This window comes from Diachasma alloeum, unplaced genomic scaffold, assembly GCF_001412515.2.
Source record: "Diachasma alloeum isolate Michigan unplaced genomic scaffold, Dall2.0 Dall_scaffold_00443, whole genome shotgun sequence".
NCBI lineage: Eukaryota > Metazoa > Arthropoda > Insecta > Hymenoptera > Braconidae > Diachasma > Diachasma alloeum.
In genome coordinates, this window is record NW_021680582.1 from 305,969 (window position 1) to 320,253 (window position 14,285).

Consider the following 14,285-nt stretch of genomic DNA (forward strand, 5'->3'; position numbering starts at 1 on the left):
CTGTTCCGCTATGTTCTGCTGGTCTGTTCATGCTGTCCACTTTTACTTCGAGACTTTCTTATTCTCGGGCCCAACGGGCTCGAGATCATAGTGGGGAGCGGGGCCTTGAGGCGCGCGAAAACCCGTTACTTCGATCGCATTGCAGAGGAATAGATTGACTGATGATTCCATTATTCATTTTTTGATCTATTTCAGATCGAGTTAAATGAAAGTAACATTTAAACTCGATCTAAACATTTTTATTCATCCAGACGGTTTTTGGTCATCAAAACATGTAAAAATTTTAATAATGACGAGAAGGAAAAAATTTACTAGAAAGAGCTAGCGAATTCGCTAAACAATTCTTTAGTTTTTTGTATTCAATTTTTTTTTTTCATTAAGAAAATCAAACAAACATTAATCAAAACGTTTTATCAATTGAGATTCATCTAAAAATTCAGTAGTTTCAGAGAAAAATGTGAGGATCTCTTCATAATTTTGTTGTGTCGTGAAAAAAAAATTTTGCATTTGAAAAAATACACATGTGCTGCAGTCAAGACCTAACGGTTGTATTTCCGACATTCTAAAGCGTTTAAAAATACATTCCACTGTCCCAAGCGCCCACTCAAAATCAAACGTCAACTATTTCCCCAATTTGACGTTTTCGTATTTCTTTTCATGTTTATAACCCCCACAGACAAGATTTAAATTGCTGTTTGAAGAATTCCGTACATCACAATGGCCTGGAAACAGCTGCACATTGGTCAGCTACTCGAGTCCATCGGATACGTAATCTCCCTCGATTTCGTGAAGAAATTGACGAGAAATACTTTAAACTTCGTCGGAGGCTGGATGGGCCGAGTAGCGTAATTAGTTTTTAGGGTTGATTCTGATTGTTCGCGGGACTGACAGATGAATATTGCAGGAGGGCTAAGAGGGAGGTGATAACCAAGAGATTGAGGAGACGACGGAAAAAATTGGAGGCGTGTAAAATGGGGAAGAGGGGGCCTTGCAAGTGCAGTTGCGTCAAGTGCTCGTGAGTATTTTCATTCGGCTCCGGGATATCTCAAGGGGAAATGGTTATTAATATGTCGGACAGGAGTTACAGGTATGTCCAGAGGAAGAGGGTTCTGGAGCCTGATTATCTGGCTAATTTAGCGTATCAGCAGAGGATTTGTCAAGATGATGTGTGAGTCATTAATTCAGGTTTTGGCTCATTAATTTATTCACATTTCAGGCACTTGATTTTTTTACATCTTTACTTTTTGGAATTATCTCGAAAACTAGTGGGTTTAGGAGAAAATCTCATATGAACTTTTTTGTCGCTCATAAAATTTCCGACGAAAAATATTTTATGACTTTTTGCGCTAAATCCACTCTTTATCGAGATAATTGCATATCTAAGAGGCGAGTAAGTAAAGAAACTGCGGAAAAAACTTTGCGCCATTAATTCTCAGCCAAAAGGAGATTTAAAAATCTGATAAATGGCTTTAAAAATTTGTTCCTCCTGCAGAAATAGGATAAAGCGAGTTGAGTGTGATCTGAAGAGGATAAATAATTTTAAAAAATGTTTAAAAATTCGAGGTGGTACCGCACTCACAGCGGTCAACCACCTCGTACTTTCAAATATTTCTCGAACTTATTTATCCTCTTCAGAGGAACAAATTTCTCAAGCTATTCTTTAGATTTGTTCATTCTCTTTTGGCTGTGAATTAGTTTGGCGCAATTTTTTTTACATTTCGGGCGTTTTTTATAATTAAAAAACGAAATACAAAAGGAATCTCCATTTATTCTAGATCACCGGACGGAGAGAACGTCCCTGAATCCCCCAGAACACCCCCCGAGATGCGAAAACCCCGCGAAGACCACCGAGACCTGTACATAACAATCTACTTTTTCTACCTCCTAATCACGTGGCTCCTCTTTATTCTCCTAAAATTCGTATACAATTTTGATTTTGATTTTACCCCTCCACCCCCGCGCAAACGCATGTTCTTCCCCTCGCGAAACGATTACTAGCCTTCAGCTATTTACATTCCTCCACTATCTAAAAATACGTGCATTAAAATTGCCTTCGAAATACTTTGAAAAGGCAACAATCGGATTACGACGGTGTGGTCTGGTGGACAGACGTGAATCACCGAGTCCTCATGCCGCCCCTGCTCAACGACTTGCCAACTAGGTCCAACTACTCGTCAACTTCGGGCTTCCGGTCTGCATCACCTGACATTCTCGAGTCCAGCGAAACCACGATAAACACATCTGACAGCTCTGATTCTTCGGATTATCAGTAAAATCCCGACGAAATAGTTCGATAGGAAAATTCAGCGAATTCGATGGAAAACTCTATCTGATTTTCATTGAATTTGTATTGAAAATTCCAATAGAAATTATTTTATAGAAAAAATATGCAGAATTTCGTTTTTCCATACGATTTTTTTATTGCACACGAATTTTTCTGCTTTTTTTCTATTCGATTTTTTTTCATTCAATAAATTGTATAGCAAAAACAAATTGGACAACAATTTAAAAAAACAAATTGGTTTGATTTTTTCTATAGAATATTTTCTGTAGAAAATTGCCGGCGAAAATTACCGAAAAATTCAATAGAAATCCTATAGAATTTTAGATTTTCAACATTCTATAGAATTTTTTTAATTTTTAAAATTTGTTAGAATTTTTTTTTCAATTTATTAAATGAATAACCTAGCGAATTCGTTAGATAATTCTATTGGATGTCTATTGAAATATTCAACAGATAATATTTCTAGTTAATAGAAATCGATTTTTCTATACAATTTATTCTATTGAGATATTTTCCATAGAATTTCCTCGGCTCAAATTTTTCAAATTTTTAAATTCTATTTTTCTTTTCTTTTCTCTTTATCAAGGAAATCAAGCAAAAAAACTTAGAAAATTGAGCCGAGAAAATTCTAGAAAAAATTTAACGAATTCCAACGAATTCGCTAAATTTTTCTGCTAAATTTGTTCATACACTTCACTAGATCCTGTTGGGAAGACTCTTCATCCCCCAGAACCATCAAAATGTCCTCGAAATCCGAGCCGAGAGTCAGAAATATTCGAACAGAGTAAGAGATAGAGCCGAAGATAACAAGAGAAATCCATTTAAATTGAACATTTTTCGAAGAAAACACGAGAAATCCATTAAAATTGAACATTTTCGTCAATTAAAGGAGGAGCAGAGTGACTCGTACATCGCGGAGTGCATCAATGCCGTTGGGCCACCCGCCAAATCATCAAGACACCTCTCAATTGGCATCAGATCCCACAGAGACACCCAGCAGGAGGAAGAAGCGACCTGTTAGCAGCAAGACAACCACCAGCCACGTGTGCGATACCTTCAGCACTTGTGTCAAGTGCTCGAATACTGCATCGAGACCCAGCAAAAGGGTCACACGCTAAATTATCGAAGCCCATTACCTCACCAACTGTTTCCCTCTATGGAGAAATGAATAAAAACGAGATAAACATTACGAGAATAGAAATTCTTGACCCGAATTCTGAAGTAAAATGAGACATTGGGATTTCGGTCTGGTAAATTTTTCACGAGGAATTTTCTCAGAGGAAATTCAGAGCTAGAGGGAATGTCTCATGTGTCCCTGGGAACTCCGAGATATTTTCAAAAAACTGATCTGTAAATAGAAATTTCGAAAGGGGAAATGTCAGTTCTGCTTTGGCTTCAGATTTCGACGAGGAATTTTCATGAAAACTCGGTTTGCATCTGGAACAATTGTTGCTATTATTAACAAAAAATACAGAGGAAGTTAATTAATTACTGGACAATTCATCAGGAATAGTTTCATCGCGATTACAATTCGTTAATTTTACATCATAACATGGAAAACTAGCATATTTTTTCATCATTTACTTATTAATTCTCTTCACTTTACGAAAATTTTATTCATTCCATACAATACGTGAAATAGTATAATATGTTTTTTTTCACACTTCATATATGTAATTAGAAATTTTGTTCAACAGAAAAATAAACTGCCCTGAAGAAGTGCGTACATAGCACAGGAAACTTGACAAAATTTTCAAAAAATGGGAGGATTTCCATCTATTCAAGTTCAATAACGAAAAAATTGATAACATTTAAATTTCTCCTATTTCTTTGCGCTCCTCAGCAATTTTATCATCTCAACCTTGAGGTAAATTCTAAATTTTCAATATTTTGCGAACGTTTCAAGTGGCACATTCACTCCTCATCAGGGCAATTTATTAATTTCCATCTATTCACAAAAAATCATTTCGACCTAAAAATTCTAGAAAACCGTGGGAACACCAAACCAACAACTGAAGTAAACAACCCCCCATTGACCTGCTGCTAAAAAACTTATGATATGTCATTTTAAAATCCTTAAGGTCAATTCAACCTGACGTGACAATCACAACACTAATGAGGAACGGAAGAAATGAAAGAGATTTAAATGTTCATACTGGCGGCTGGAATATTCATTCTCTCGGAAGAAACTGATAAGTTTTTCCGTCAGCCTCCAACAACTGAAAACTCCTGAGCTGAAACCGTTTTAGTCGAAACCAAACGTTGGTAAGGGTTCGCTATTTTGAGTTCGGCTCGCACTAAATATGGTCAGATGGGCGCGTTCGGGTTTTAGTGAGACGGGCGGAGCAACCCCCTTTGCATTTAACTGATTTAATGGTGGGGGTAGTGGGAAGCTAAGTTACTTAGTCAAGTTCACCTCGATATTTTCGCCAGTTGGTTAGTGTTAACCATCTCGCTAACATCCACTTGATTTTTACGAAACTTCAACATGGTAAGTAGATGAGGCGAGCGTTACGCGCGTGAAATGTGAAGGAAGAAATATTGGAATAATTTCACGGCTGTTGTGGCGATTGGATGGTGATGGGAAACAGTGAAGTGACTCGCGGGGCTGCACTGCCTTCGCAGGATTGTAAAAATAAAATTTTTGGGATTACGTAATATCGGTAACTCGAGAGGAGTGAAAATTATTCGGGTTGGCTCGGTCTATATACGTACAGGGGAGGGGGTTCTCTCGTCAACAACTGGGGGTAGGCCTATTATTAGGCCCTCCAAAACACGATACTGAGGACGCCTCAACGATTTTCCGGGGCTGGGGTTCGCCACCTCGACAGTCGGCTCCGTCAGTCCCTCCGCGAACTCCTCGGCGTTCGCATAAACTTTTTCTTTTTGGTTTTCTTCCGGTTTGAGTAGAAATCAGGATGGTCAGTTTCACGGAATTAAATGACGACTTATGATTTCGCGGTTTTCGGTTTTTCGAATTTAAATTCGGTAGCGAAGTGGTAGTGGTACAAGTCAATTTTGACTATCGACCAGTTTTCAATGAATATCTCGGAATCTAAGGGAGATAGCTAAATTTTTGTTATGACCTTTTTTGTGGAGCTGGTTGAGAGCTACAACAAATGTAATAACGAAAATTTCGCTATCTCCCTTAGATTCCGAAATATTCCTCAAAAACTCGACTGGGGGATGAGTCGACTTGAACCGTTTTACCAATTCGCTACTGAATTCTTCGCGTTGACGCAGGATTCTTTTGAAAATGGGACATTTCATTGTTTAGGCGGATAAGGAGAAGAAGAAGAAGACCAAGAAGAAGGAGGAGGCGCCGGCAGCAGCACCTGCTGAAGCACCACCACCAGAGCCTGAGCCGAAGAAGGAGGAGCCCAAGTCAAAGAGCCCTTCGGGGACACCGACGAGCTCGGCGCGCGCCAGCAGCCGCGGCTCCAAGAGGGCGAAGCGCGCTGGATCCAGTGTATTTTCCATGTTTTCTCAGAAACAGGTCGCTGAATTCAAAGAGGTAAAATTACCCGGGAATTTTTCATCGAGAGAATACACAGGAGATTATGTCAGCAGTGAAGTGCTAGAACATAACACGAGTCCATTTTTCCCTTCGAATTATCTCAATAATGAGAGGGTTTAGACGAAAATGTCATAAAACATTTTTTGTTGGAAATTTCATCAGCAACAAAAAATTATTTGTGACATTTTTTCGTTGAACCACTTGTTTACGAGATAATCGCAGATTTCACAAACGTCTTCGGAATGAAGTTCAGAGAAAACTCGATTTTTTAGAGTTTTTAAAATTCGAATTATCCTCATAACGAGCAGGTTTAGAGGAAAATGTCAATTGGAATTTTTTTTCGGGAATTTTTTCAGCTACAAAAAAGTCCTTTAACATTTTTCTCTAAAACCGTTCGCTCTCGAGATAATTCTAAACATAACGAACAAGATGGAGATGACATTTCAAATTCTGATCGAATTATTTCTTCTCATCATTTTAAATAGTCTGAAACATAAAATTATCTCGGTAAACGGTTTTAGAGGGGAATTTCTCATGATACTTCTTCCTGAAATCAATCGTAAATGAGATAATTACAATTAGAAAACCCATTTTAAATGAAGAAAATGAAGAAATGAGATATCGCTTCACTCAGGCCTTCCAACTTATGGACCACGACAAGGATGGTGTTATCGGTAAGGAGGATCTTCGTCAGACCTTCGACTCAGTGGGTCGTCTCGCAACAGACAAAGAGTTGGACGATATGCTCGAGGAGGTACCTGGACCCATCAACTTCACCCAACTGCTCACCCTCTTCGCCAACCGCATGTCGGGAGGTGCGTACGAGACATTATTAGGCTCTAAAAAACTACGTGACGGGTAAGGGTCACGCAGGAGTATTGGAAGCTCTATATAGAGTCGGTCCGACCAACGCGGAAGCCGCATTTCTCGAAGCAAAAACAAAATATTCTAAATTTAGAGTTTTCAATATTTATATTTAGAGTTGTGTCAATGTTACGTGTTTTTTCGTGATTTTCGAACTCGCTCCCATTCGTTTCTTGTTATCCCCCAGGTCAGATGAATGAAACCCCTATTGAAGAATGAAAATGTGGACCTTTCCTTAATCGTTGCACCTTACCCCCAAAACTGAATGATCTGAACTGAATTCCTACCCTAATTTAACAGAAAAACCCAGGATTTTAATCAAGAAATTTTATTGGATTTCTGTTGGAGTTTTATAAGAATTTTATAAAAATTATGCAACTCACCAAAAAAATAGAGATTTTTTGTAGCAAAAAGTCTGTAAATGTTGTTTTTTCATTCTGTTGGAATTTTTCTTCTGAGAATTCATGAACATGAATTTTTCAAATTTTTTTCTCAGATTTTATTTTGAAAGATAAAATTAAAATAAATTGTGCCCATCAATTTCTATAGAAAAATCAAACTTTATTGAATATTTCCTATGAAATGTCAGACTAAAGTTGTATAATCTTTGATAGAATTTTTAAATAGAATTTTAACAGAATTTCAATATAATTTCTAGAAGAAAACGCCAGGTTTTTCTGTTAATTTTTTTAAACGTGAAATAAACAATTCAGAATTGAAATATTTATCCCCCCACGTTATCTGAAACTATTATTAAGCTGTTCGTTTCGTGTTAAAAATCGTGTCCCCATAACGAGTCTCGTGCGAACGTGTTTCGCCCGAGAATTCCCTGCACTCTATATGTCTTCCTGTATGTACCTGTGTGGCCCTTATCCGTTTCAAGATACTCACTATGCCTCGTTGGCGATGTTACAGCAGGATCGGATGAGGACGACGTCGTCATCGCTGCCTTCCAGACCTTCGATGTTAACGGAAAGATCAACGGCGACAGGTAAATCGAATTATTCCTCATAAAATTTTCCTTCGAGCATTTCTTCTTGCAAAATATCGACAAATGTTGATGACCAAAGATGAAAAACGACACGATTTCAAAAGTATAGATTTATTCTATTTATTATTTATTATTATTTATTCATTAATTGATTGATTCACTCAGAAAGTCTTCAGGTTGATGCATTTCTTCTTCTTGTAAACGTTGAAATTTTTTTCGGAACAGATTTTAATTTAAATAGCACTTAATTAATAGAGAAAAAGTCTTAATAAGTGCAGTTTCTGTGCTGACATTATATTTCTCAGAGTTCTGTTATTTTTTTCATCAATGGCGAAACCTCGAGGAGTGGAAAGACTCTGCGCCATTAATTCTGAGCCAAAGAATGATGAAAAAATTCAAGCGATAGCTTAAAAAAATTGTTCCCTTTTTAGAAACAGGAGGAAACGATTTGAAAGTGATCTGAAGGAGATAAATAACTCAAAGAAATGTTCAAAAATACGAGGTGGTTGACAGAAGTGGACGCCGCCATCTTGCTTGGATACCCCTCTGCCACAAGGCCCTTCAAAGATGGCGATGCCCAACTCGTATTTTTAAACATTTCTTAGGATTATTTATCCTCTTCACATCACTCTCAACTCGCTGCATCCGGTTTCTATAAAAAGAACATTTTCTCAAGTCATCTTCCAGATTTTTTCAGTTCTTTTTGGCTGGGAATTCATGGCGCAAAGTTTTACCGGAACGTCAGTCATTTTTGTAGGAAATTTCATTTTTTTTTATTAAAAAAATAACACAAAGAATTTTTATAGAAAATAACTCAATAGAACAAGTTGTATAGAAGAATAAAATTCTCTTGATTTTTTCTGTAAAATATTTTTCATTAAATTAGCCAAAAAACAATAGAAATCCAATAGAGTTTTCTCGTAAATTCGCTCGGTTTTTTCTGTTATTTTTTGTTCCGAACATCAATTCCCCTCTGAAAAATTCTTAATAAATTTAAAAAAAAAATTAAAGGTTGAGGCACGCCCTGATGACATTCGGCGACAAATTCACGGCCAAGGAAGTGAACGACGCCTTCGACAACATGTACATCGACGAGAAAGGAATGATCGACACCCCCAGTCTCATCGACATGTTGACAGGAAAGGGTGACGATGAGGATGAATAAACTGTGCAATAGGCTGACAAAACATCACTTCTTCCCATTGCAATGACATCTTTTAAAAAAAACAAATGATCAATATTAAAATACATTTGAACTTTTGATGATTGAAATACCATTTGAATTCAAGCTGAGCCTCGTTCAACGGCAGGCCCGACTTGCAGACACGTAACGGTGGCTCCCTGAGATTATCTCGATGATTTTATGATCGTTAATGCCACTTGGATGGGGCCACTGGGGATACTTGCTCGTGTATATATGTTATACGTTAAATTAACTCGATAATTATTTATCCATGGACCCACGTCCCGTCTCATCCCACTGTTTTTTTTGTTTATTTCACCGTTTTTTTGGTTCGTTTTAAGAATGAAATATCATCGCGGGCCCACGGCGAGGCCTCGCGGCTTCCTTCATCCATTCTCCATTCTATTCATATATAAATAAAGTTATTTAAAAGTAGTTGAATGTGGTTATTTGATTGGGGGAGGGCTGCATCGCCTTGGCTCAACGCCAGCAATCTCGAGTCAACGCCCAGGTATTTAGGGGCGAGAGACTACACTATTGAACATTTCTTGGCTGAAATTTCCGGAACACTTCCTCAAAGTTTTTATTATGATGACATTACGGTTTCCCTGGAATTTCGAGGAATCTAAATTGTCATCGAAAATTCAGAATTTTATGGTGAAATCAGTGGAATCTCAATTTCAGTGAAATCATTAGATGAAAACTAACTTTAATCAGAAAAAATTCAGGTCAATATATTTTCAATTTTTCTATTAACTGGAGATTCATCATCCACATTCAATTTTTACTGAACATTCACGTTTTGATTGGGAAATTCGAGTAAGTTAGGGAATTTTCGTCTTCCTGATGCTGATAATTTTTAAAATTTCATTTTCTTTTTTTTTTTTTGTTAAATTAAATTTAATGTTACTCTCTTAGAAGTTAGTAGTCAACAGTAGATGAAATTTTAATTTTTTTCCAACAGTGTAATTGAAAATTGAATGTTTTATTATTTTTTCTGTTCGATAAAATAAGTGATGATTTATTTCTTATACTTTTGGAGGCCTCTCTCCAAATATTGCACTTCCCACTCGAACGTTTGAACTCCCCAGTTCAATCTGAAAGAGGAAAATAGAATTTAAATTGAGAAGTCTATTTTTGGAGTGAAACGAGACGAGTCAACTTGATTTTGAGAGGAATTTTTGAATGAAGATTTCGGTTTATCTCCTTTATTTCTTAATATTCTATAAAAAAATGATGGAATTTGTATTATTTACTTATTTATTTGATTCTATCAATTTTTTTAGTAATGATTCACGAAAATACTCACTGCATGTTCATAATCTGTCGACATTCCCATTGACAACTCGACGTTATCCTTATCCAATCCTAATTCCTTGCATACATCCTCTCTACATTTTACCAAGGACACGAAATCTGGGTTTGGCCCATTCGCTGGGTCGTATCCATACGTTCCGATGGTCATGAGACCCATGAAATGGAGATTTTTACAGCTCTCGAGGACGTATTTCACTAATGCTGAGGCCTGTCCCAATTCACAGCCACTTTTCTCTAAAAAAAAAATTCAGACACACAAAGTTCACATTTTATGAACTTATTTGTGTTATTCAGTCGAAAAGAGAATCTTTGAAACATACAAAAATGTATTTTTCATTTTTTTAAATTGAAAAAAAAAACAAGCAAGTGGATAATTTGCCAACGTACAGAAATGACTGTAGAATAACGTCACCATGAACATTTGAGAATTCCCAAAGGCCTAGAAAGATCGGAAATTTACTAAGGAATTAAACGCAATTGGAATTAGAATGCTAGCTCCTCTAGTTTTTAAGAAATGCTAAAAAAAATAGAATTAATGTAGAATTTAGCTAAAAGTTGATGTAAATTTTAGCTAAACGACCTCTGAACATTCCCAAGAAGCTTGAAACATCGTAAATTACCTCAGGAATTGAATACAATTGGATTTAGCCCCCTAACTCCTCTACTTTTTTTTAAATCCCCAAAAAACTAAAACGAATGAAAATTCGCAATTGAAAAAAAATGTTTGAGTTAAACACAAGCTAAAAAAAAATAATACTGGAATAGCAATAGAAACTGAATGAAACTTATCAATTAAACAAAATTATGAGTTTGATGGAAGTAAAGCTAATGAATACCTTCCTCGCCACTCGTATTAACTTGTACCATAACATTAAGTTTATCATCATCGAGCTTCCTGAATTTCGGCCAGCCACTGTCGACGGCAGCTGCCAATTTCTCGCTGTCAACAGTCTCAATCACGTGCAGATTGGGCACAGCGAGGACCTTGTTGACTTTATTCCTCTGGAGGTGCCCGATGAAGTGCCAACGAATGTCCCTCGTCTTTATGTCAGGGTGATTGCCCTTCTCGACGAGTTCGTTCACGTAGTTCTCGCCGAAGTGATGCTGTCCAGCATCCAGGGCCGATATTACCAGGTTAGGGGGCTTCGTCTTGCTGACAGCCACGAGACGAGGTGTGACATTCGAAAATTCCTGGAGCCAAATCATTCGATTACAGGAATTAAGTTAATTATCGAGGCCTCTCGATAATCCGCTTGGACTCTTCATCTGTCAAATTTCAAAATTATGAAATGATCATTTGGTCACTTACTGGTGGTCTTTTGGAGCAGGCGATCAAGATCTTCTCCTTTATTGAGCTCAGATTCCCAGCAATGTCAGCCATCCTGAACTTGGAAGAATTAATCATGCGAGATAGTGGATCAAGAATTATCGAGGGGGGAATGACGAGTCATTAGAACAAATTTCATTGTTATCAGTGACATAATCCGTCACACGAGGTTTCTGATTGCCCACGGATCCCTGCGCATGCTCGTCATCTGGCTGGTGGAGTTGACAGAATTATCTAGACTCCAGACGGCGTGATATAAAAAAAGAAAGGGTAAAAGAAAGAATTAAAAGCGCGGCGGGGTTTGAATGATCGGGGGAGGGGCGCATGCGCAAGATGGCGACCGGGCTCTGGACCGAATGTTTGGTGTGGCGTTCGCTCCGTGTCGATTCGAGGAATAAAAGGATAAAATTAATTGAATAATTATCAGTTTGGGGATAATCAGGTATAAACAACAGTTAATTATTATTTTATAATCAAATTGACTCTTATTCTGGTCCGATAAAAGCGTTATTAGCGTGTAAAAATATTCACGCGCCAAAACGGCTATGCGCAACCTCTCCGCGCACATCTAAAATGGCGATCGGCCTCAGGACTGAATGAGTTGTTTGGCGTTAGCTCCCGGTGTTTTCGAGGAAAAAAGGGTAAAATTTATGAAATAATTATCAGTTTTGGGGTAATCGAGTACAAATAACAGCTAATTACGATTTTATAATGAAATTGACTCTTATTCTGGGCCAATAAAAGCATTATTAATGTATAAAAATATTCACACGTCAAGAACATTCGAGAATTTTCGAGGAATAAGAGGATAAAATTAATTAAATAATTATCAGTTTTGGGATAATCAATTATAAACACCAGCTAGTTATGATTTTATAATGAAATTGACTCTTATTCTGGTCTAATAAAAGCATTATTGTCGTGTAATTCTCGTGGAAAAAATATTCACGCGCCAAAAACGTCCAGTGCGCAACCTCTCCGCGCACATCTAAAATGGCGATCGGCCTCAGGACTGAATGAATTGTTTGGCGTTAGCTCCCGGTGTTTTCGAGGAAAAAAAGGGTAAAATTTATGAAATAATTATCAGTTTTGGGGTAATCGAGTACAAATAACAGCTAATTCCGATTTTATAATGAAATTGACTCTTATTCTGGGCCAATAAAAGCATTATTAATGTATAAAAATATTCACACGTCAAGAACATTCGAGAATTTTCGAGGAATAAGAGGGTAAAATTAATTAAATAATTATCAGTTTGGGGATAATCAATTATAAACACCAGCTAGTTATGATTTTATAATGAAATTGACTCTTATTCTGGGCCAATAAAAGCATTATTGTCGTGTAATTATCGTGTAAAAAATATTCACGCGCCAAAAACGTCCAGTGCGCAACCTCTCCGCGCACATCTAAAATGGCGATCGGCCTCAGGACTGAATGAATTGTTTGGCGTTAGCTCCCGGTGTTTTCGAGGAAAAAAAGGGTAAAATTTATGAAATAATTATCAGTTTTGGGGTAATCGAGTACAAATAACAGCTAATTCCGATTTTATAATGAAATTGACTCTTATTCTGGGCCAATAAAAGCATTATTAATGTATAAAAATATTCACACGCCAAGAACATTCGAGAATTTTCGAGGAATAAGAGGATAAAATTAATTAAATAATTATCAGTTTTGGGATAATCAATTATAAATACCAGCTAGTTATGATTTTATCATGAAATTGACTCTTATTCTGGTCTAATAAAAGCATTATTGTCATGTAATTCTCGTGGAAAAAATATTCACGCGCCAAAAACGTCCAGTGCGCAACCTCTCCGCGCACATCTAAAATGGCGATCGGCCTCAGGACTGAATGAATTGTTTGGCGTTAGCTCCCGGTGTTTTCGAGGAAAAAAAGGGTAAAATTTATGAAATAATTATCAGTTTTGGGGTAATCGAGTACAAATAACAGCTAATTCCGATTTTATAATGAAATTGACTCTTATTCTGGGCCAATAAAAGCATTATTAATGTATAAAAATATTCACACGTCAAGAACATTCGAGAATTTTCGAGGAATAAGAGGGTAAAATTAATTAAATAATAATCAGTTTGGGGATAATCAATCATAAACACTAGCTAATTATAATTTTATCATGAAATGGACTCTTTTTGTGGTGTCGTAAAAGCCTTATTAGCTTGTAAAAATATTCTCGCGCCTAAACGTCTATCGCGCAACCTCACCGCGCATATCCAAAATGGCGGCCGGCCTCTGGACTGAATGATCTGTTTGGCGTTCGCTCCGTGTATTTTCGAGGAAAAAAAGGGTAAAATTCATGAAATAATTATCAGTTTTGCGATAATCAAGTATAAACAACAGCTAATTACGATTTTATAATGAAATTGACTCTTATTCTGGTGTCGTAAAAGCATAATAAGCGTGTAAAAATGAAAGTATTCACGGGACAAAGGCATTCGGTGCGCAACCTCTCCGCGCACATCCAAAATGGCGACTGGCCTCTACACCGAATTAACAGTCTGGCGTTTGGCTCTGTGTATTTTCGAGGACAATGAGGGTAAAAACACCTAAATAATTATAAAAAATCCTATAATTGAGTTACAACAACAGACAATCAGAACTTGATGATGAAATCGGCGGTTATTCTCACGAATTATGAGCTTCAAGAGTATATTTGCATTCCACACAGCGAAATATGAGAATGAAAAGTCATGTGGCGTCGCTGGATGGCGCCTGCTGTGTCATTCTGGACAAGAAAAATAGGATTTTACACCTTTTGTGGGGTTTACAGACTTTTT

The 14,285-nt window shown here is 37.0% G+C and overlaps 3 protein-coding genes across 4 annotated transcripts; 2 read left to right on the top strand and 1 right to left on the bottom strand.

Annotated features, from left to right (window-relative positions):
• The first annotated feature begins 717 nt into the window (after positions 1-717).
• Positions 718-3,473, top strand: LOC107042338. The gene is made up of 7 exons (XM_015263339.2): positions 718-845; positions 905-1,015; positions 1,079-1,168; positions 1,776-1,856; positions 2,072-2,269; positions 2,985-3,068; positions 3,174-3,473. Exons 1-7 carry the CDS (start codon positions 718-720, stop codon positions 3,400-3,402), a joined length of 921 nt encoding a protein of 306 aa, XP_015118825.1. The 3' UTR covers positions 3,403-3,473.
• A 1,196-nt stretch (positions 3,474-4,669) lies between these two features.
• Positions 4,670-9,274, top strand: LOC107042368 (myosin regulatory light chain 2). Of its 2 annotated transcripts, none has more exons than XM_015263402.1 (5): positions 4,670-4,775; positions 5,562-5,798; positions 6,436-6,616; positions 7,584-7,656; positions 8,668-9,274. In XM_015263402.1, exons 1-5 carry the CDS (start codon positions 4,773-4,775, stop codon positions 8,819-8,821), a joined length of 648 nt encoding a protein of 215 aa, XP_015118888.1. In that variant the 5' UTR covers positions 4,670-4,772; the 3' UTR covers positions 8,822-9,274. The 2 variants fall into 2 exon arrangements, with proteins under 2 accessions (XP_015118888.1, XP_015118889.1); XM_015263403.1 differs by lacking the exon at positions 4,670-4,775 and adding an exon at positions 5,084-5,205.
• Positions 9,275-9,552: 278 nt separating this feature from the next.
• LOC107042367 (pyridoxal phosphate homeostasis protein) lies at positions 9,553-11,662 on the bottom strand. The gene is made up of 4 exons (XM_015263401.1): positions 11,466-11,662; positions 10,993-11,347; positions 10,149-10,390; positions 9,553-9,936 (listed from the first exon to the last, which is right to left on the bottom strand). The coding sequence occupies exons 1-4, from the start codon at positions 11,559-11,561 to the stop codon at positions 9,868-9,870; spliced, it is 762 nt and encodes a 253-aa protein (XP_015118887.1). The 5' UTR covers positions 11,562-11,662; the 3' UTR covers positions 9,553-9,867.
• Between the last annotated feature and the right edge of the window lie 2,623 nt (positions 11,663-14,285).

Bases quoted from the DNA above. Each gene is read 5' to 3' on its own strand.
- LOC107042368 (XM_015263402.1), top strand. The intron at 5,799-6,435 runs GTAAAATTACCC...CGCTTCACTCAG, and splicing joins AGGTCGCTGAATTCAAAGAG to GCCTTCCAACTTATGGACCA. The intron at 7,657-8,667 runs GTAAATCGAATT...AAAAAATTAAAG, and splicing joins GGAAAGATCAACGGCGACAG to GTTGAGGCACGCCCTGATGA.
- LOC107042367 (XM_015263401.1), bottom strand. From the start codon at position 11,561: ATGATTAATTCTTCCAAGTTCAGGATGGCTGACATTGCTGGGAATCTG. The intron at 11,348-11,465 runs GTAAGTGACCAA...ATTTGGCTCCAG, and splicing joins CCTGCTCCAAAAGACCACCA to GAATTTTCGAATGTCACACC. The intron at 10,391-10,992 runs GTATTCATTAGC...TTTTTTTTTTAG, and splicing joins TAATACGAGTGGCGAGGAAG to AGAAAAGTGGCTGTGAATTG.
- LOC107042338 (XM_015263339.2), top strand. From the start codon at position 718: ATGGCCTGGAAACAGCTGCACATTGGTCAGCTACTCGAGTCCATCGGA. The intron at 846-904 runs GTAATTAGTTTT...TGAATATTGCAG, and splicing joins GGCTGGATGGGCCGAGTAGC to GAGGGCTAAGAGGGAGGTGA. The intron at 1,016-1,078 runs GTGAGTATTTTC...TATGTCGGACAG, and splicing joins TGCAGTTGCGTCAAGTGCTC to GAGTTACAGGTATGTCCAGA.